Genomic DNA, 23,239 nt, shown 5'->3' with positions numbered 1-23,239 from the left:
TACCCGACTCATCAGTTTGCCAATTGTCTTGTTTAAAGCAAACATTTATCAAGACACCCACAGGTCTTATATACATAACGGCTGTTGTTCCATCACTCCCACCTGTGTAATCTTCAGCTACCACACGAGGGCACACATGTGAAGCTTTTGGTATTCCATAGCCGGCTTGAAATGACAAAGACCCCTAAATACAGACATTCTTCGAATCTCATGTATGAAGAAGAAAATCAATGATCTGCATTTAGTTTGTTCAGTTTCAGGGTCTTGGCATTGTACACATACTGGCAGACTAACAATGGAGGCACTGCTAGTCATTGCTAGGAGGATGTTACCTTGTCTGTTCATTACAGGCCAAGAAAAACATATTCTACATCCTGGCATTCTTCATCTGCTCGCCAATGAGGTGAAAACAAAGCCTTTAAAACATTTTTAATGACGGATGAAGGGAAAAGTCATTTGAGTTAAGCTGCTTACAGCACTACATTTGCTCCAACACTAAAACACAGCAGCAATGCCCACTTAACACAACAGGCTGCACTTAATACTACAGAAGCACCAAAACAGAGGGTCTGAAAAAGACGAGTAAACCTAGCAGACAGCTCATACAAATACATAAACGTCAATGAGCGATGGAAGACGGAAAGAAGTTCAATAACATTTTAAATCCAAAGATCTGAACTGGGATGAGTGAATGATGAATAAGTGTAGTTTCTGACATATATTGTGACACAAATACAAATCTAAAGCATCCAGACTGTCTTTTAAAGCTACAACAAAAAGCACAACACTTTCTTTTCCTTTGTTTTTTTGTTACATGTCTGCCGCCTGATTTTCACGGTAATTTTGAAACCTATGTTTATGTATTTCAGCTACTAGAAAAGCGTGCTTGTAAACTGAAAGGCAAAGTCACACTGAAAATAAGAACACTAACTATACAAATAATGTAATGAGAGGAAAGCTACTGAAATCGTAACCTGCTGCGGTGGTTTAAACAAAACAGCACAAATAAATTCACAAGTCTATACTTGATAATAAAAATCCTGCAAAGTCTTTGCAAAGGATCAGAGCATGACACACGATGGGCCGGGTCAGCGAGCGTTTGTAATCCTGCGCTTCATATTGTTTAAAGCCATATATGGGCCGAATGCCACTTAAATGAAATCCTATTTTCTAGAACTGAAAACCTAACACAAAACAAACAAATCCAACCTTCAAAGCAACAAAATGACAATTTGACAAAAAGGGTGATGGTTTCTGATGTCTGAGTTTTTATTTACTCCCCTTTTGTGCCAGGGAATCAAAGCCCTTCCCATTATATTTGTATGAGCACAAATTCCATCACACAGATTTATGTGGATTTCAGAATAGCGTCTAATTTGTCTTCAACGGCTCGAGTCGGTGCTGATGTTTGATCAATAAAATGATGCTCTCGGAGTACTTATAACTCTATTTTCACCCTGACTTAAATTAAAACTGGATTTGCTTAATTAGCAGATCTTTTTAGGAAAACTTTGCAGATGTTTATTATCAGAGCTAACAGCTTTTAAGAACAACATATTTTACAACAGGTAAAAAAAAAATTAAAATAAAAATTAAAAAAAAGTACAAACAGAAGACTAAACCATATCCGATGTTGCCGTTGACTTTACAAAGAAACAAAAACAAACAAAAACTGTTAGTGTCAATCTGGAGGAATAACCCAAGATACCAAACAGGCATCAAGCATTTCCTGGGTTAGCAGGAAATGCCATATCTGCATGGGATTCCGTGGAAGTGCTGAGTTTGCATGAAGGCTCCTGATTAACCCCCCCCCCCACCTAATATCAGCTGCTTTTTTTTTTTTAAACTGTATTGACACAGACCACCCAGCTGTGGCCATTTCCTCCTGCCATTCTCTTAGCTCTGCTGTTTAGGCTGAAGCTTTATCTAAGCCTGGGCCCTCAGAGAGGGGTACAAGTGCCATTTATGGCCTTCAGTGATGCTGTCTTTAATCAATTAAATGACCATAGACACTCTTCCCCCATTCTGGCTCATTCTATCATTAGATTCAAATTTTAACACTGCCTGCAGAGCATACAATTTATAGGAGCAGAGGTTTGCGGCTGGACAGGGCAACCTACAAATCAATTCACTCCATTTTTCCTCCTTCCTCCTTTCCACTCCAGCCTTTCTGAGACTTAAGTCTTTCCTGCCTCTCTCCAGGGAAGCTCTCTGATCTTAACACACACATACACACACTTACTTTGTCACAAGGGGGAAAAGCTAATTGAAACCACTCTGCTCTCTCTACATTTGCTTGTTTTTCATAAGAAGTGGTTCTTTACTTTCTTTATCATTTCCTGTCCCCTGTTATCTTCCTCCGCTCAAGTGTGTCTTCTCTCTTGGCTGACTGACAAGCAGACCTCAGCAGTTGGGTTCCTTGTATTTAGGCTTACTCTGGTTCAGCCCACTTTGGCCCAGCTGAGGAAAGAAGGGATGTCTCGCACAGGTACGTTGCGGGTCAAAGCTTTGACACGGAGGTTACGGTCATCTGTGAGGAGTACCACTTCTCTCTGGAGCCTCACGGTGCCATCTGTTTTTGAAGCAGGAAGCCAGAGAGGAGTAAGAAATAAACACTTTTTAATGCATATGCATGAATGTGAGGAAATATGAATGCACACATGGAGCAAATGGTAGGTTAATGCTACATACTTCTCTGATGAGGCATGAAATCTTTAGCCTTGTCTTTGCAGTAGTGAAGACAGCAGGACAGAATAATATCATCATTGTTACCCTGAAAAGGAAGAGACCATTCAGTTAGCAAAAAACAGCAGATTTAAGAAGCCAACCTTTGCTTCTAAGCAAAAGAAACAGGCTTTAATTTGTATTTAATTAATCTGGGTTTCTACCTGTTGCCCAGACATATCCTCGCTACGGAAGGCAATAGACTCAAGTTGATTTCCTCTGCTTGTTAGAGCTCTGAGGCACTGTTCTCTGGCATCGAATCCTTTTTCTAAGAAAGCCACCGCCATCCGAGCCTTCTCCTGCACAGCCCTCACATGGGCCGCACTGACACTATAGTTGCGCCCTCCTGACTCCACTCCTCCACCAAAACTGTCCTGGCCTTTAGCCAAGCCATCCAACTCTGTAATCACTGACAGAGAGAAAACAGACCACGTCATGAGCATACATATGATTTCTACATGGAAATGTATGTGGAATCCTTATCATTTTAAATGTCACTGAACTAAAAGCTAATCCTCCTCCACCTGCTTTTATTCATTTCCTCTTCTCTTTGTCTGTGTTTGTTATTCTTACCGATGAGTGGCACAACTATTATGTATGTTCCACACTGCAGGAGTTTCTTCAGCCCTGTCAAATGATCAATAAATCCATTTGTATCTGGAACCAGAAAGAGAGGCCTCACTTCAAGCTCCAACTGCCCGCCAGTCTGCAGCACCTCCTGGAACACACACATTTATATTTTACATGACATTCAACTCTGCGACAACTTCAGACTCTACTATATTAGGACGTGAAAGCCTGTTTTACCTTTATTTTATCCCTTCGCTTTTGTTGCTGTGCCAGTTTATTGGCAAGGACATGGCGTCGTGCCTTGAGCTCTCTGATGTCATTCTCGCTGTCTCCGGCCTCCTCAACTTCCTCTTCCTCTGATGCAGAGAGAGAAGACACTGCCTCGAGTATGACATCATCTCCCTGTTAAACAGATGCAGACGATAATGAGACATTTTCTACCTCTTGTTTCAACAGCCTCTGGAAATTTTAACTCCAGTGTTTACATAAATTTAATATAGGTAAAAGCGTGAAAGGCAATCAGGCTCTCAGAAGAAAAAGACCAGAGGGAGAGAGTGAAGAAGTAGAAGGATTATTGGAGGATGCGTAGGAGAAGAAAGTCACCTCTTTTTCTGTTAGAGAATCCTGCCTGCTTCTTGTATCTGTTGAGTGGTTAGGTGCAGGAGGAGTTGCCACAGAGATATATTTGCCTCCCTTGAAAGCCAACAAAGGCTCTTCCTGTCCACACAAAGCCTCCAAAAAGTACTTCAGCACAGTAACTCTCTTACAATCTGCTGCTATAGCCTGAGGAAAGAAGTTTGGGGTTTATGCACATGACAGAGAAGCAGAGGATGAGCGTGAATACAAAGCCTGGCACTCAGTAGGTGACAGAAGACTAAACAGAGGAATATCCAATAAGTGAACTTAACTTAAGCGTTTAAGTTATGATGTAATGAAATACAGCTCTCCTTTCCACTAACCATGTCAGTGTGTCCGTCTGTGTAACATGGCTCCTGTGGTGCAGCCAGCAACGGTACAAAGCCAGCAAGCAGACGGTCTTCCTTCAATTGAAGCAGCATAAGCTCCTCATCCCCCTCTCCTTCTTCACTATCCACTTTGTACAGGGGTACTTCGCCATGGTCCACGCGCGCCAGCAAGTTACACAGATCAGCCAGGCACTGCCAGACATTGGGGCTGCAACTTTAAAGAAAGGAGGAGAAAGGGATAAAATAAAAATGAATTAAAAAATTAAACAGTAAATTTAAAGAAACAGTAACTATTTGTGGTCCTAAAACTCACACTCACTGATCACTTTATTAGGTACATCAGGTACAAAATATGAATTTTCTGGCTATTTTTTTGAAAATATTTAATCAGCCTCTAACATGGCAGCACCTCATTGTATAGGGCAGAAATGCTGAAGATGACCTGCTGAAGTTCAAATGGGGGGGCGAGGAATAATAATAATAATAATAATAATAATAATAAGTATACTGTAAGTATAGTATACTGTGGCGGCAATAGGCATAGTATACTACCTGGTCATTATCACACTGTGAAAAGTAACTATATTGTTTAAAGAGTGGCAACAATTTAGAAACTAAATATATTTCCTGGTAGCCAGAAACATGACTTGGATGGCGATGTTCTGTTGTTGCTGGTGTATGAAAGTTAATAAGTATTATTAGGTCATCTAAGTGATGTGTTTACAACTTGTTTCTGCTGCTGCCGCCAGGTGGAGAAAAAAAAACAACAAAAGTTTACTCTAGGTTAAAGTTCGCACTCTATACTGCATGGTGGTGGGTTCCACTGGTCTGGGTGTCCCAGCATCCAGTCAGACCAGACTTTGATGCTTGGCAGCATTTCCCTTAGTTCTAGTGGGAAGGCAGAGACTCTCACAAGACCCTCCATCTCCTCCGCTTTACCCTCCTCCTCTCCATCTGTCATTGGGACTGGTTCTGAAAGAGAGTTTTTCGAACTGAAGTCTTCAATATCACACAAAACAATTGAAATTAACACTATGGGCAATTTCAGAAGTGGAAAAAAGTCCAAACATAAAATTTACAAAATGTTATCACAGCTGTAAAAATGAAGATGCATCTTCAATCAAGTGTAATGGTGCGACCCAAGTCCAACCAAAAGCAAACCACATCTCACTTTGCAGTCTACACTATTCACAGAAGGTTAAAGAAAATCTTAGGATTCATTTAAAGTTTTCCAAAAGCATTTATCAGCGTAACTGAACTTTTTTGTCTAAAGATAAGTAACAGACGAAGGGAGACAGGGCTGACTACATGTTTGAATGCTTTTACCTGCCAATTCTATAGTAGGCATTAGCAGATATATTATAGTACGTAACTGATCTGGTCAGTTAAGTAGGAGAGGGGGTTGTTAATCAGTTTCAGCTGCTTTGATGGTCTTGAAATTAACAACAGGTGCACTAAAGTGGCAACAATGAGATAAGTCCCAAAAACAGGAATGGTTTTACAGGTGGAGACAGACATGTTTCCCTCCTCATCTTTTCTGACTGTTTTACATCAGTTTTGCATTTAGCTGGTCAGCGTCACTGCTGGATGCATGAGGCAATGCCTGGACCCTACAGATGTTGCAGAGTTAAGTCCAGCTCCTCCAAGACAGTACTACATTACGCAGACTTCCCAGGTTTGCTGTGTCTCCCAGCACAGTCTCAAGAAATTCTAGCAGACAGGCTGTTACTCTAGGAGAGCTGGACAGGGCTGTTGAAGGTCCTTAACTCATCAGCAGGACCGGTGTCTGCTCTTTTGTGCAAGGAGGAACAAGATGAGGACTACCAGAGCTACAAAACTACTTCAAGAAGACCACTAGTGTGAAAGTTTCTGATTGTCTGGTCAGAGACAGACTTCACGGGGGTGGCCTGAGGTCTTGATTTCATCTAGTAGGCCCTGTGCTGACTGCCTGGCATTATGACGTTCAATTGGCATTTGCCACAGAATACCAGAATTGGCAGATCCACCAGTGGCACACTGTGCTTTTCACAGGTTCCCCCTGAGCACATGTGACAGCCCTTACACTGGTGCAGTGGGTCCTGTGTTCCTCCTGGTGTATGAAAATGCCTGGCCTCATGTGGTGAGAGCATGCAGGCAGTTCCTGGAGGATGAAGGAATTAAGACCACTGACTGGGGCCCCTCATTCTTGGCTGCCCTAAATCCAATTGAACACCTCTAGGACATCATGTTTCAGTTTGTCCAATGCTCCCAGGCTGCACCTCAGACTGTCCAAGAGCTCAATGATGCCCTGCTCCAGATCTATAAGGAGATCCGCCAGAGGACCATCCATACTCTCATTAGGTGCATTTCCCAACATCTTGTCATGCAGTTATAGAAGCATGTGGGGGCCATAAAAACAGAGTTCCATCTGAGTTTCTGCACATCATTTTTTTCACCTTGATTTTTAGGGTCTTTGAATTCAGTTATCTGCAGGTTGAGAATTTTCATTTCCATCAAACAATGTGATCTGATGTGTTTTCAAAATTGCTTCTTTAATTTATTTGAACAGTTTATGATATGAATATTGTGGCTGAACTGTAAGAAAAAAAAAAAAGCTGTTGATCAAAAGCTTGATGTGTAAAGCGTGAATACCTGCAGGAATTTCTTGAAGAAGTTCTGTGCAGCGCTGCACCAGCAGTGCAAACATACCGAGACCCAGGGCAGTGCTCTGCTCTTGTAAAACAGATCGCACTTCTCCTTCTTCACCTGAAAGACAGAATTTCAAACAGTCGTTTATCACTGCCTTGTGTGAAACCACGGCTTGGGTCTATACATATTTGAGTTGGAAAAGAACTCCATGCTCAGTTGCATAACAAAAGACCTGAAATGAAAAGATTAGAATCAAAGTATGTTAAAATCAGTTAGAATCAGTCTGCAGTGGTCACTAAACTTAATCGTGTTCAAACATGCCAACCTATTAATAAACGGAGTCAAATTTTACAGAAAATAAAGTCCATGTTAAAAGCTTCATGAAAACTATTTTTACCAGCCATTTCTGATAATACTGCAAATAAACCTCCAGTGTTACTACCACAAACAACTTGACATTTGAAAATGATGATTATCATTATCATCATCATTATCATTAGGTTGTGCACAATATTACCTTTGCTGTTGGCATTGTGTATGGCGAACATATTAATGGTGATGATCTGCAGCATGTGTGTACTTCCCAGCATGTGTGGACCGTGTTGGAGCAACGTCCTGAATTCCTGCAGAACACGGGTCGCAGCTCCAGGAAACGTTTCCATGCTATACAGATAAGACACACATTTCCAATTATATGTCACTGGCACAGAGGCAAACAGAAAAATACAGTTTTCAGTATGTAGTAGTCTCTGAGTCGATATGCTTTTGTAAGCTCACGGAGCTATTCAGTCGAAATAGAAACTTGGCTACATTAGGATGTACTACATCTGCTCGCTCACATTAATACTTTATAGAGATTGAAAATGTGACGTCATTTCGGGGTAAAACCGCAAAGGATTGTAGGTACGAGTGGCAAGCAGTACTAGCCACGGGAAGCCAACAGGTAAAGAGATAGTTTTTTTTTTAGTTTTTTTTTTTTTTTTTTTTTTTTAAATCGGATTACGTCGTGGAAGAGAAATTGTTCAAGCCGTGTTTCCGAAGTAACAAAGAGCTGACGGATGGCCTGGATTGCAGCCATTCGAAGACCAAATATAACGTTCCAGAACACTCCAGCTCACATGTTAGTCTGCTCCAAGCATTTCCACAAAGGTAAGTCTTCTGTTGTAGTTATTACATAATTTATCATGACATAATTGTTCATGTAGTTTACAAATAAGTCTCATATTGATTTGAATTGAATTCGTTGCGCTATGCTGCTTTGTTCACTGTGGCTTTTCGGGCTAATGTTTGTTGCGTTTTGTAGGAAAACCAGCCTACAAAATGCTGGAATGCGATCCAGACTGGGCACCCTCTATCAACCTGGGTCATACAGAGTTTAAAGCTGCTACCACAGCGAGATTTGGTTAAGAGAGAGAGCGAGATCAAAACAGACACAAAAAGTCAGGCATATATGTGCCCAAGTGTTGTATTGAAGCAATCAAGTGATAAATAACTGTTTTCCAGTATGTTGTTTTGCAATGTTTGTTTTGTTTTTGCATTGTTGATTTGTTTTTTTACCAAAGCAGCTAATAAAGCACGATGGAATACAATTTTACCTCTTTCTTGTAAGAGGCTATAATAGAATGAAACAATGCCAGTTATAAATAAAGACAATACATTAAATGAATTACGAAACACTCATTTTATTTCTATTAGATCTGAAAATGTTGTGTAATACAACAACCTGAAACGATAAATAGATTGCGTTGGCCTGTACAGGAGATAAAGGAAAAAATGTAACAACAGCTGTGAAATGGAATAGTCCAAATCACCAAAGTAAACTGGATCTGGGCTTGTTGCAGGGATCTGAAGTTACTAAACATTTTGTGAGTGTATGCACTCACACTTAGGACCATATAATAATAAATATGTGCGTGACGAAAGCTGGGCAGCTCCGTCGTTCTGTACATAACTGTTTTTGGGGCAAATAAAATGCAAGTAGGGATTAAAACCGCAGAATGAATGATTACCGGTGCAGGAAATGCTAGCGCTTGATGCAGTGTTTTGATTTTGGTGCCACTCTTACCCACAATGTAATGCGCGAAAGTCACGTGCTCTGTCGATCTCTATTTTAACGCTGTGCTGTCACAACACCCAACATTCTCCACACACCAAGTCACATTATTATATTGACCACTCTTTCCACTGTTATACTGACCCACTTTAATGTCATCTGACATCTGCACTGCTTGCCTGCACTCCGTTTGTGTTGGATTTCTTGTATTTGAGGCATTTCATTTAGTAGACACTTTACTATATTCTATTTATATTATGTATTTGACATTCTGGCTGCTATAACAGAGGAATTTCTCAATATCAGGTCTAAATAAAGAATTTTATTTTATGCAGACACCTGAGGCTTTGAGTGTGAAAACATGTGAACTGATGTATTTCAGTAATAATTGTTTTATAATGGCACACACAGCTCTGACTGCTTCAGCCGCTGCCAAAGGCAGCAGCTACATCCTGGTTCTCAAAACAGAAACCATTATAACATAATGGGAATAATCCAATTTATTGCTCAGATCAAGAGCGCCATTAACATTATTGCATTATTCCATAATAGTGCTCACCCGCTGATATAGTTCTATTTTCAGAAATCATCTAAATATGCAGTTTTCATATTATTACGAAATAATGTTAAATCATTTAAATTTGCTACAAACACTACCTTTTTGTTTATTAAGAACTAATTAATGTTAATGAGGCAGCAGGTAGAGTGCACTTAGTGCACTGCAGTCAATTTAGTTAATCTAGTATATTGCTGATTAATTTAGTTAACCTACAAAACACGCAGATTGATCTTCTGGTTAAAGCCTAGGCAACATTTTAGTCAAGCACATTTTCTTGGGCTAGCCTCAGTGCTATTTTTCATCATCATCATCATCATCATCATCCTTTTAAACACAGTCAGTCTATGAACTTAAGAGCTGAAAGACTCACCCCACTTTAGTGAAGAGCTTCCCATGAGCATGCAGGAAACTCAGAATGAATCTCTTATTGAGCTGTAGAGAGAAAAAAAAAAAAAAAAAAAAGACAAGGCCAAATCAGAAAGGGGGAAAGGATTACTAATGTTCGTGCAACAGTTTTATTTACTTACTAATCCACAAGTGCAACACATTGCAAGAAAACATGTTTTCATCCAGAGACGACGCACATTTTGATATGACGTCAACATTTAAGTGCGCTTGGTATTTTGAACAATAGGGTTAGGAAGAAATGGGACTAAGAGACAGCAAAGAGGATACACATGCCTCTCAACAGTGTCCACTGACAAATAATAGACTGATTATGTGGAGGAGGACAAAAAATAAAATAAAATGGGAACAGAAAAAGGCTGCTCCTGCTTCTTCTGATGCTACAGCCGATATATCATAATATAAATGATACTGGAATGTAGGTGTGTAATAAATTATAACAGCATATTTTTTGCTGTGTAATATTAAATTGTAAATGAAATCAGAGCTTCATCATCCTTGCAGTTACAGGGAGTTTGTCAGTACCTACATCAGCTGACTAGGCAGCGTCAGCATAATAGCCCAGGTTTTACACTGTAAATAATGTAGAAAAAGCAGATAGTGTCTTTATCTTTTCTGTGTGCCACTGCATATACATAAGGGTTGGGTGATATATAAAAGTTTTACACCCGACAATCCTAAGTCCAATAATCGATGATGGGCGATATATTTGCGCATGCGCAGACTTTTTGATGGGCGGAGCAATGTAATCATGCATGGACTGATTTGCGCGTTTACAACACAGAAGAAGTCTAAACATGGACTATATGCCCCAAAAAATATAAAGTCGCTAATTTGGGATTTCTTTGGCTTTAAACCAGATGACAGAGGTAAACCTAAAGATATAACCAAAGCGGTGTGACGCTTGTGCAGACGTATAGTGCAAGCAAAGGACTCAAACACGACTAACTTGCATGAGCATGTACGTGTCCACCATCTGAATGTTTTTTTCTGAACATGGGCTACTGCCTTTCTTTCTTTCTGTTATGAATTTGAGTAAATGAATCGCTGCATTTGGGTGCACTCTGAGGAGGGTGCACTTACTTGCAAATGAAAGAGGGTGCTGTTAAAACAGTACCATTATTATTTTTTTACCTGTTGACTGCTTCTATTAGCTCCATCATTATTAGCAAACTTACTGATGGGGAAATAAATTAATAAATCACCCTTGTAAAAATGATAGTCGATATATTTGTCCAATCGCCCAACCCTAATATACGTGATCTGAACCCAATTATTTATTAATTTGGGGAAAAAGTGCTTGGAGTCCAGCTACTCAATACTGTTCCTGCAGCCAAAGACAGTACTGGAGCCGCTGCTCCTCTTCTTATGAGCTGCTCATAATATGCTTTCATAGACCCGGTTTAATCTACCGTACTCTCTCAGCTAGCACTGTGATAAATGATGAAATAGCAATACTCTGTCTATACCAATTTCAATTAATAAATAATGGTGCTTCACTGCGAGCAAAAAATGTAAATAAAAATAAAAACAGTAAAGAGGTTTAAAGACATTACTCAATTCAGGCAGGGAAATGAAAATGAAATGAAAATATGAGTCGACCGAATGACAGCCTAGGGGGAAAACGAAAAAATGACAGAGGGCATAAATGAGCACCAAAACAAATTCATATAGACTCTATGAGAGGAAATAAATTAGAGGAAAAACTACATGGGATTACAAATAAAACCTTATTGGAGATGTCTGCAGACACGGTGTTATTTTTTCAAGGAACCCAAAGTCTGGCTGCTGTGCAAATTTAAAAAAAAAAAAAAAAAAAAAAAGTATGCAGAGGAAAAACAGAGGACTTTGAGCTGATATGTATTAAGGAATAGACACAGAGACTTACGTCAGCAACGCTGAGACTGCCCAGCTCTCCATCTTGTTCAGAATCTCTGCTGGACTCACTACCTCCTCTCTGAGAGGAAGGTGCTGCTGCCTGTCCACTGGGGCGAATCCAGATCTCCACACGTGCGCCTTCCTCCCTTCTTCCTCTTCCTCTCACTGCTGGACCCCTGGAGCCTCCTTCATGCTCCTGCCTCCTCCTTCGCTCAAGCTGCTCTGCCTACAAAAAAAAAAAAAGATAAAAACAGTCTGTCAACAAGAAACACTTGCAGTGCCTTAAGACCTAATTTTTCTCATAAAGCAATTTATTAAGCAAATTTATTGTAGGGTCTATTAGGCGGGGTGAGAAAACACCCTGTGGCAAAAACTGGCATTATAATTATGCATGAATCCCTACTGGCTAGACAGTTCTTCTCAAATTAAGTTCTTGAGATCTTACTTGATGTGATCTCAAGTGTTTTCTGTTGTAGAAATCTGACAAAAGTTAATGTCCATGAAACGTGTATCTGACCTTACGCTTGGCTTCCTCAAAAAGACTCATGAGGCTCTCCTTTGCAGTCAGAATGGGATTGGAAGCTGCCAAGCTACGCATATAATAACACACAGCATCTAACTTCCGCTTCTGTAGGTTAGAAATGGAGAAGACATAAATAAGAAGAGGGAGGTAACACACACACACATTCAAAGCACAGTTATATTTTCCCCATTTTCAGGGACATGCAAACAGACGTACAGTCACTAAAAGACAAATCCAGTTACTTAATTCAAACTGTAACATTTCTACCCTTAGGAGTCCTGAACCTAAGTACAGCAATGCATTTTCCATTATTAGGGTACTGTGCTTTACAATTTGAAATACTACATTACAGCAGGTCTCATTTTTAACCCAAGGGCATCAAGACTGAGAGAACTGTGGGAGATACAGAAGTAGCCAAAGGTTTAGGGTTTCAGAAATGATCAAATGCAGAGGCCTGCCTTCCAATGAGTTTAGATTCAGCTGGTTGAATATGAAGGCATGTAACACCAAATGTATCAAATTTGATACACAAGTTTTTGAGACATCTACATCATCAGTATGATTTTATAACTAACCACCTTATGTGTTTTTGTTTAATATAAACAGCTCCACTGGTTTCTTTTTTTACCTTGCAAACTGAAACCTTGTCTTTCTGCTTCAGATACATACTGGGGGGTTGGACACTGGATAAATCCTCTAAGCCAGGGGTGTCCAATTGGCCCGCAAGAAATTTTATAAATAGAATAGAATATGGCCCGCACTTCAACTTTTGCTTGAGTGTATTGCACGTCTTAGGTTTAACACCAGGGGGAGCTACTGTTGATCAAGCCAGTTGCTCCACCAAAAAGGACAATCGCAGAAGAAATTTACCCCAAGTTACTAAACATGGCAGAACCAAAGAAGCGAAAGGTAGGAAGTGAGAGCAGAAAATTTCAGACACGGTGGGAGAGTGAATATTTCTTCAAAGAATTCAAGGGGAAGTGTGTCTGTTTGATCTGCACTGAAACTGTGGCAATTATGAAAGAGTATAATGTACGACGTCATTATGAAACCAAACATCAGGCCTATGCATCCTACACTGGTGCTGAGCGAGAGCAGAAAGTAAAGCAAAGGGTAGCTCTCCTGCAGGGTCAGCAACAGTATTTTCTTCGTGCCCAAAGTCTGGGAAAAGGCTACAATAGCCAGCTATGAGGTCGCCCAACTCATCACAAGACATGGCAAGCCTTTTTCAGATGGAGACCTCATAAAACACAGCCTCGTTAAAGTCGCTGAAATAATGTGCCCGGAAAAAGTGCAGGACTTCAACAACGTCAGCATGTCCAGAATACAGTTGTGCGATGCATTGAAGACTCGTCAGCCAACATTAAACTGCAGCTGTCTGATAAAGCTTGTGCCTTTGATTTTTACTCCATCGCATGCGATGAGAGCACTGATGTCACAGTCACCGCACAGCTGCTAATTTTGTTGCAGGGAGTGGACGAGAACTTTGGAGTTACAGAGGAGCTGCTCGATCTTAAGAGTCTAAAAGGCACAACAACGGGTATGGATATTTTTGAAGCTGTGTCAGACTCAATTGACAAAATGAGACTTAAATGGGACAATGGGAGTTATAACAGACGGGGCTCCAGCTCTGGCAGGTGCACACAAAGGAATGGCGTCTATGATGATCGAGACCTGGCTGCCAGCCATCCTTCGGTCCAAAGTGCAGCATCACTGCTCCCACTGAGTGCAATGGCGTTCCCACTTAAGGTGAGTAAAAAATATATTCCACAGTACCCGTGTATTAATGAGCATGCATGTACAAGTACACATGCTTCAAATATCAATAATGCGCATCAATTCTGTCACTACCCTGCTTTGGTGCACCACTTTCTTATATGCATTTTTCTTGTTAACACAGAGTACACACCGCTGTGCACAGCGCACACACTGCACACGCAAAGTCAGCTGATCTCATCTGATGCAGATTTGCTCCTTGATCAAGTGACATTTGTCTGGATTTTTGGCACAAGGGGCGTAGGAGGAGCACCGCAGCTGGATGGCCCGATTTACATACCCAGCGCAGCTGATACTCACCAGAATAATTTACTAAAATTATATGAACTCCTGTAATTAAGTCCAGTTCAATCTGTTAATGTCGATAACCGTTTCAAACGAACCTTAATAGGTGTGTTGCTAAGCCTAATAACTTTAATAACAAACTCGAAATGTATCCGTCCCATTTTCCTCTTTATTGTTTTTTCTCTGTAATGTAAATCTTCTGTCTAAGAAGAAATCTGAGGCTGCTGTTCTGAGAATGAGCTACCAAAGCTTTTTCTGAATAAATCAGTAAAGATCCATTTATGGAAAGTTGTGATGAAGGCAGTTTTGTCTTTAATTATATTCAACAATATAACACATTTGACCACTTTTAATTGATTTTTCTAACTTTAATACACTAAAGTTAAGGCTATATACCTAATTTCTAGTAAGTGACCTAGCCCCTCCTATATTTTTATGTATGTGGCCCTCAGTGAAAAAAGTTTGGACACCCCTGCTCTAAGCGTTTAGTCATTAATTTTTTCCTTTGATCCTTGACAAGTAAAGATCAAGGCCTACATCATAGAGAACATTTTTGACTTGCTATGCAGTTATAAATGGGGGTTTCTTTCATTAATTCTTTTGAACCATTACAATTTGGACATTGTATTAAAAGGAATAACTCTCAAACACCATTCATTCAATATTGCATCAACCTACAAGAGTTGCATCTGAACTTAAAACTTTCCTGTAGGATAAATTAGTTAGGATTAGGACCACTTCAAAATGAATGTTTCAAAGCACGGAGCTATGAGAATAAAAAAGTGAAGTTTCTCAATACTTAAGAGTCTGATCTATATCACTTACTGTATAAACAGCCAGCAGAGCCAGCTGGTTGTACGGGCGTCCATTTTTTGGGGCAATCTGCTGGGCCTTCAGATACCAGCTGTGGAAAAGTAAACAAGCAGTCATGACACATCAATAAAGAGACAAACGTTTTCAGTTTCTACCTTAAAAGTTTAAGTAATCTGTCACATATAGGTAAAAAGTTATCGTGTCTTTAGCATATAATAACTGAAACATCTAAAGAAGTCAAAGTTTCAAAGTATAGTGACCAGTCCAGAACTGTAGGTGTGCATATCTGGGAGAAACAATGGAAATGATCAGCCACTTGCACTGCATGAAAACGGGTATAAAACATCTGTACTGCTTAGAAAAAAAGAAATAGAAATGGTAGTTGTGACTCCTCATTCGTTAATTCAGGAGTTGTCAGATTTTTAAAATATCAGTCTACTCACTTGTTCAAACTCAAATTTGAATATCAAGACACATCCCACACTCTTGAATGTTTGTCAGAAATTTTACAATGCCAAGAGAAATCTCAAATTCAAGCCTACCTGCGAGCCTTGCCATAGTTGGCAGAGTCACTGGCTTGCTCCCGATAACGTGCTATGTCACCCTGACAAATCATACAGCGCTGAGCACTAATGAGTGCATACTTCACCTGAAAAAAATGTATTCGCTACATAAAAAAAAAATTAAGAAATTGTCGCAACATTTGTTGTAACATGGAAATCGGGTGACTTTTCAAAGCCGCTTACTGGATGTTTTCATGTACAATGGAAACTCATTCACTACATTTTGAACATTTAGTATTCAGTACAACATTGAACATGTTACAGAAGCAAAAAAGCTAAAAGGAATGGTTCCCTACCGTTTTGCGTAATGGACGAGCCCTGATAGCCATGCCATCCATATAATCCTCTAACTTAAATTGGTATACTGTCTGAAGCTTCTGAAGTAGTGCGTCAAAGAATAATTCCCCCTGTAAAACACAAAAGAATAGAAAAATATTATAAAAATTAGAAGGACTTTCCCTCTTAATTATGAAATCAAACTCAACTCCCTACCCAAGAGTCATAAAGTCCTGCAAAGGAAGTAAAAGTTTAACAAGACTTTGTATTTATTATTAATTTATTCTTCTCTGTTAAAAGTACATGAATTACTTCTCTAAAATGGATTTGGAAACAAATTTGTCCCTGATTTAGGTAACAAATACAATTTGCATCATCTAGTGATACACAGACTAATTTTGGGTTATGAATGAACCCATAATCGAAACCATACAGGCAGAAAAGTGCCCAAGTGATTGTTAGATATGTTTCTTGGGAAACCTTTTCCTATGCAAATTTCCAACACGCTCCTTACCTCATCAAGCAGTGTAAGGAGCTTGTTTCTGATATGAGGGGCATTGTCATAGGTGGGCTCTTTGAGTAGCTGCCGGAAGCGCTCTATGACCTGGTAAAACACATTCTTCCACAAAGCCTGATCCACGTTCTGAGAGTCTGAGAACTCGATGTCTGTCAGGATGACCTGCTCATATATCCCCAGAAGGTCCGCTCTTTAAAATGGAAGGAAACAACATGATAGTGCTTTTTTCAACTAGATTATTGGCTCACTTGTCACCGAGACAAATAACTGGCATTAGGACAACAAACCACAGAAAAATGTCTAGCTTTGTCCCTGAATGCTCACCTGAGCTGGGCCATGCGATCTAGTCCATCAGCACTCACTCTATCCCGGGAGAGCAGATTACTGAGCTGAAGCTCCTGTGCATCTGCAGCCCTCAGCAGTCTTCCCAGCTCCCCTCTGGTGTGTTGCTCTGCCTCTTCAAATGTTACACTGCCTCCTGCACCCGGGAGGGAATAACCTGATCCCCTGTAATTACTGCAGAACTGACCCACACCAGGGCTTGGATACATGCTATTAGTGTAAGCCATTTGGTAGGGTCCCATATGATAAGGAAATGGATAGCGCTGGTTGGTGTTAGGATTATGTGGGCTGCTGGAGGGCACAGGGTAGCAATACGGGTTGTCCGAGTTTTGGAATTTGTAGTAGGCCATGGCAGAAGCCTGCTGGGATCGAAAGCGCTCACCCTGCGTGACTGGAGGGCTGCCTGCTACCTCATCATCTGTGTCCAGAAAATGAAGCTGTCCATATCCTGTACCTGTCTGAAGATATACAGACTGCTGAAGAGATGAATGCTGTGAGGACTGATTGCTGGTAAGAGCAGGTTTTTGGTCTGGGTTATTTGGATCCCAGAGTCGCCTTGCTCCTCCTCCTCGACCTCCTCTACTCCTGCCAGCTGCACCACCTCTAATTCCACCAAAAAGAAGCCTTTGCCCCACTTCAGGTGAATTAGAGATATCTGTCCGGGCCGGAAGTACCAGGATGCCCCCACCTCGGCCACGAGGAATGGGGCCCTCCTTGCGATGTTGTGCATCCCCACTATGTGACGAGGTGTCCGACTGTTTTTCCAAAGAGACCCTGAGGATTCCCTGACCCCCACCTTTGTTTCCCTTTTGTCTGTTTCGTTCGCCTCTCTGTCTCTCTCTACTTAACTGGCCCTCACCACCTCTTCTCTTCCTCCTCCTATCGTCTGCTCTGTCACTCATCTCACTTCCTTCCAGTGATTCTGTAGAGGATTCCTCATTTGTTGTCCAACTTTTTAAAGGATGCCTTTGTCCTTCTCCACCAACAATAGCCCCCTTTTTATTGTTGTCTCTAGAATGTGACCAATTTGTACTCTCCACATCCTTTCCTAGTCCAGGATAATCCAGGCTAGTCACACTGCTCGCTGAGCTACTGCTGTAAGTTCGATTACGTGAGCGCCGAATATCTGATTTGGAATAGCGTTTCGAGGTTGGTGTTGTGACATTTGCATTGGATCGATTTCTGTTTACGTTTTTTTCTGTCTTGGCATCTCTCTCAGCATCTCTGGATCTGCTGTTGTTGGTTTCGCCACTTCGGTTTTCTCTGCGGTTCTCTCTTCCTTTATTTTGGTGTGTTTGCTTTGCTTTATCCATTTTCTCGACGTCTGCTTCTACAGCTCTCTTGTCTTTTTCCCTCTCAGTATTCCTTTGATTATTCTTACCCTGATCACCTGCCTCATCTTCTTTTCTGGAGTCCTGAGTCTTTTCCACGCCTCTCCTCCTTCGGTTTCCCCTTTCTCTCTTTTTCTCTGACTTTTCTTCCTCATCTTTGGTTCCTGACCCTTGACCTCGCCTTTTCTTGTCAGTTGGTTCCCTTCCCTTGCAACTTAGTTCTCCAGCATCTTGACTTGTATATTCAACTTTATCCTTTTCTTGCATGTTGAGATTTTCAACTTTGCTAGTAATTTTCTCCACTGAAGCATCAACGGGTATTTCAGGTGTTTCCACATCTTGGCTTCCTTGTTTTCTACTTGCCTCACTAGAAGTAAACACCTTTGCACTCTCTTGTGTGCCTTTTACTCTTTTATCTTTTCCACTCTGCTTCTGTATAGAGGTTTTTATGTCCACTCCACTTTCCCTCGTACTTTGCTGAGATTCTGGCTCGGTTTTTTGCTCTTCCTTTTTAGGAGGCTTATCCTGTTCTCTTCCAGCCCCACTGTCCTTCCCTTGAATGTTTCTTCTACTCCCAGGTTGATAAAATTCTCTGTCTGGTTTTCGGGTTTTCTTTGCTGGCTTAGCTGCTCCTACAGGTTCTTGATGTTCATTTTCCTTTTCAACAAACAATTTTTCATCATTTGTATCCGATTTATTCTGCGCATGTCTCCCTTTTCTGCAGTTCTGACTGTTACCACCATCGCCTCTCATCCTGTCTTCATCCTTTTTATTGGTACCTGTCCCACTGTCTGTCCACCCTTGTCTCTCCAAAGGTGTCTCCCCAGACACAGCCTTTTTTTCACTCTGGGATGGCTGATCATGCTCATGTGATTCGGCAGCTAGGGGCTCACTTTGACCAGTTTCTGGCTCACTGTCATGGTTATGTCGTCCATGTCCAGGAACTGGCTGGTAGCGTTGCAGATCAGGACGCTTTCCTTCACGCCTTCTGTGCTGCTTGTGTGTGTGATGCTCCTGTTGTTCCTCTGCAGAAAGAACAAATTAAGTTTATATTTAATGGACTGTAATCCACTGTAATGGTAATAATCCAAAGAAGCATTTAAGTTCTACAGAACCCAGAGCTAATGTAGTGTGTGACATTATAAAAGATGTCAAACTAATGGGTCAGTACACCATAAACGTGAGGAAGGTCTCTCTGGCTTTTTAGTCCAGTCGGCCCCATATGAAAAGTACTACTTGTTATCAGATACATCGACTCAGATATTAACTTTTACAAGTTCCTTTGTCAGCTAATTTTTAACCACAAAGTTTAACTTACAGGCTGATCCAAGGACTATTAAGTCAAGTGCAGTTGGCCATGTTAGTCCCATCATCCTCCTTGTACCATTTAGCAACTCTGTCCTGAAATACGGTGGTTTTTAGAGCTTGCTTATATTGGACATATTAACTGTTTTAAAGCATGCAAACTTCTTTTGTACATCCTGTATACTAACTCACGTGAGGCATCAGTCACCCAGGCCAAAAGACTGATCAGCGACCAACTGGCAACCTCCAGTCGTATTTTCCTGACTGGTTTTCAAACAGGATCCTGGAAGTTGCTGGACCAAAAACCTCACTGTGACTGCTCAGGTATCTAGCACCGTGCCAATAGCTTGTCTCAGAGTTTTATTTTCACCTTTTGAAAAATACTGGTTGCAGAGTTAAGACACAAGTTTTATTTTTTTCCCTACTGCTTGGCGAGTACTTTGTGTTTGCAGACAAGCTGGCATTTTCAATGCAAACTACTGGTGACCGCAGCAAACTGCAAGCAAACAAAGCAATCCCCAGGAGTTCTTTCGTGAACCATCTTATACATTTTCGTGACTAATTTCTAGCCACTTCCAGCAACCACTCGGGAATACACTTTTTTTTCACCCCCTCACAAACAGCGACTGCCACATGGTCGTTGACCAGCTTGTTTCAGAGAGGATATATGTTACCCCCAAACTAACTAAATATCTACTGAAAACAAAACAAACCTTTTTACCAAGCAGCCTTTAATGCAAACTTCTCCCACTAGCTCTTTAACCATAGACTAACCTCAAACTCTCTCTAGCCCTGCCTGTTCTAGTTAATATTTCACTTATAACAGGAAACCATTATCAGTTAAAGGTTTTTTTTTCTTTCCTATGAACATATTGTAAAGCACTGATATGTTTAGTTTTGAGGTTTCTTTTTGTTTAGTGATGCACCACTTGTTAAATTCTGCGCGGATAAAACATTTAAGAAACAATTTATCCACTTTTTTGTTAGTTTATTTATAGATAGAGTAGCGACCTGGGTGTTTCCTTTCTCTCGCCCTGTGACAGCCAAGATAGGCTCCAGCCCAACCGAAACACTGAACTTGATAAGCGAAAACAAATAGATAGATGGCTATTTTGTTTTTCTGCATACTGTACTTGTTTTTTCCTCGGGAAATAACTACACTTGTATTATGTCAAAAATAATTAAACGTCGCTTAGATTTTCAACATTTAAACGGCACAAAATAAAGTAAATGTTGTCTTCTTGCTAACAGGCTGATGTCGGCCGATATCATGGTGATCATGTAAGTTTCACACACAGCCACCTGCTCATAGCGTTTATCAAACAGAATCCGCCTTGCAGGAATGAGCGGAAATGACCAGGTACAGATAAATCCACAAAACTTCCCACAAAACTAAGAAACCCGCATCACCCTTTTGACGTCTTTCTTAATAGCCGCAATGTGCAAGTTTAAAGTTTACGGTTGGAAGAGTTGGCGAATTCTGTAACATTAACTATCGTTTAACTTAACCGCAAGAGGAGTCTAGCATTCTCGTTTAAAAAAAAAGCGTAGTGTACTTTAAATGCAGACATTGCGCGTAAGAAAGAGCTGATTAAATGTTTAAAGTAGAAATACTAAATCGTGACAAGACTATGACGAGCGTTTTGTAGAGGGGGCGTTTAAAACAGGCAGCGCGGGACTATGGAGTAGACAGGCACACGGCTGGCTAGCTAGCTAACAACATTAGCTAGATACAAACTTGGTAACTCCCGTCGGTCACTTTCAGATAACTTGGGATACTTTTTCGCTTGAATTTCAAGACTCTTTCAGCAATTTGTTCTTTACGCGTATCCAATTAACTTATTCTCACCTTTGTGACACTCAGTAACGCTGACTGAATTCGACGCTTCAGCTCGGAGTTCCGCAGCTGAGATTCGCACTCGATCCAGTTCCGCCGCCATCTTTGCTTTCACTCGAACAAACACAACAAATACGGTGGCCCCGCTGGTTCAAATATCTTAACCGGGTGACGTTGCAGCCAGCAGTACTGTTCCTTCGCAGTGACATCAACCCATGCATATTTTTAATCAAGCAATGGAATGAATAACAAAATTTTCGAGATATATATATATATATATATATATATATATATATATATATATATATATATATATATATATATATATATATATTTTTTTTTTTTTTTTTTTTTTACATAATTTGTGGTTCTAAATTTTTTAAAAATCAGTCAGGCAGTTTCATTACTTTATTAACTTAAGTTACTTACCAACAATCTGTATAAAAACATTTGATACATGACATAAACACATTTAAACCATTAATTTGTGGTTGCTTGCTTTAAAATATAATGTAACATATACATATAGTTTGTGTATAAATATACCCTATATTTATACATAAACCATATAAGATGTGCCTTTTATAGTGAAAATCATTTTATTATATGATAGATAGCTAGATAGATAGATAGATAGATAGATAGATAGATAGATAGATAGATAGATAGATAGATAGATAGATTTATCACATTTTTATAGAAGTCATTCTGATGTAAATATTACGTAGGCATTGACCTACATGTGAGGCCTGTGTGGAAGAGACAGGTCAACAAGTTATATAAAGATTTTTTTAACAGACATATAGATCGTATTTAGCGTCAAACATACATGGCAGCACAGGACTTTCATATATGACCACTAGGTGTCAGGGTTGATTATCTATTTCCTTTTTTTTTTACCCAACTGTCCTTTCGTCCAATACTTCTGATTGGCCCAACAAACTTTCCCCTAACTACTTTGTAGTAATTTATATGAATGTAATGCACTCTCTTCTCTCTCACGCCTTCTACTGATAGCTTCCATGTGAACTTGCAAGCTGCATGATGGGGAAATGTGAAGAGAAGGCGTAATGTGGAACAGCCAAAGCAAATATACATGAAGATGGGGCTCTGTGTGCGCGCGCGTGAACGTGTGTGTGGGGGGGGGGGGGGGGGGGCAGTCATCTGCATATGAGGTAGTATGTGTACAGTTTAAGCAGAGATCATCTGTGTGGTTGATGCTAGAGTAAACAGCTTCATTTCCCTAGCAACACCAAATTAAAGGGCCAGAGTCTCTTGTCCTTCGTAGAGTCTCCCACACATTTTTTTTAATCCAGAGGCAAACTAAACTTTATTTTCTGTAACTATTCCTCCCTAATGTCACTAAATTATTTATCCAAGGTGTCTGGCTCACCTTTTTGGCATAGTAATCAGGAATGTGGCCTCTTATATGTGTCATTAAAAGAAGTTACTTCTGTCAAATAGCCACTTAAGTTTAAACCCAAATCCAAAAGCAATCATACGGCTGTTTGAGAAAATCTAACTTGTAAGAAATCAGAAACATTTTTTTTAACACAGTGATCTGCACACACTTCATTTTTCAGATTTACATTGTGGTTTTCTATTAGCAAAAGGATTTTCCTACACTGTCATGGCGCTGTCTTATTTTCTTTGTGCTGATCACGACAAGGCGGTGCACTGTTGCCTCACAGCGAGGGGGCTCGAACCTTCAGGTCGGCTGGCCTTCTCTCTTCCACACTCGACATGCTTGTCAGGTGTAAGTGTGATTCCAAATTGGCCGAAGGCGTGAATATGAGAGTGTGTGGTTTCCTCTCTGTATGTTAGCCCTGTGACTGACTGCCAACATGTCCATGGTGTAGCTTGGATTTGATTGGCAACTAGTAAAATGG

The 23,239-nt window shown here is 40.4% G+C and overlaps 1 protein-coding gene across 2 annotated transcripts; it reads right to left on the bottom strand.

Moving 5' to 3' along the window:
- Positions 1-1,837: 1,837 nt before the first annotated feature.
- smg6 (SMG6 nonsense mediated mRNA decay factor) lies at positions 1,838-21,453 on the bottom strand. Of its 2 annotated transcripts, none has more exons than XM_085364552.1 (19): positions 21,363-21,453; positions 16,860-19,233; positions 16,533-16,725; positions 16,039-16,149; positions 15,722-15,846; positions 15,192-15,270; positions 12,300-12,410; positions 11,793-12,008; positions 9,870-9,931; positions 7,405-7,550; positions 6,891-7,004; positions 5,057-5,231; positions 4,254-4,473; positions 3,898-4,077; positions 3,532-3,696; positions 3,298-3,442; positions 2,889-3,133; positions 2,692-2,773; positions 1,838-2,572 (listed from the first exon to the last, which is right to left on the bottom strand). In XM_085364552.1, exons 1-19 carry the CDS (start codon positions 21,451-21,453, stop codon positions 2,442-2,444), a joined length of 4,965 nt encoding a protein of 1,654 aa, XP_085220678.1. In that variant the 3' UTR covers positions 1,838-2,441. The 2 variants fall into 2 exon arrangements, with proteins under 2 accessions (XP_085220678.1, XP_085220679.1); XM_085364553.1 differs by having other exon boundaries at positions 15,722-15,828.
- Positions 21,454-23,239: the final 1,786 nt, after the last annotated feature.

The sequence above is a fragment of the Diplotaxodon limnothrissa genome, linkage group LG10 (assembly GCF_057381915.1).
Source record: "Diplotaxodon limnothrissa isolate DT_005_m linkage group LG10, D_limnothrissa_male_GT1.1, whole genome shotgun sequence".
Lineage (NCBI taxonomy): Eukaryota > Metazoa > Chordata > Actinopteri > Cichliformes > Cichlidae > Diplotaxodon > Diplotaxodon limnothrissa.
Note: the sequence above shows the minus strand (reverse complement) of the source record. Positions and strands in the feature narration are given on the sequence as shown.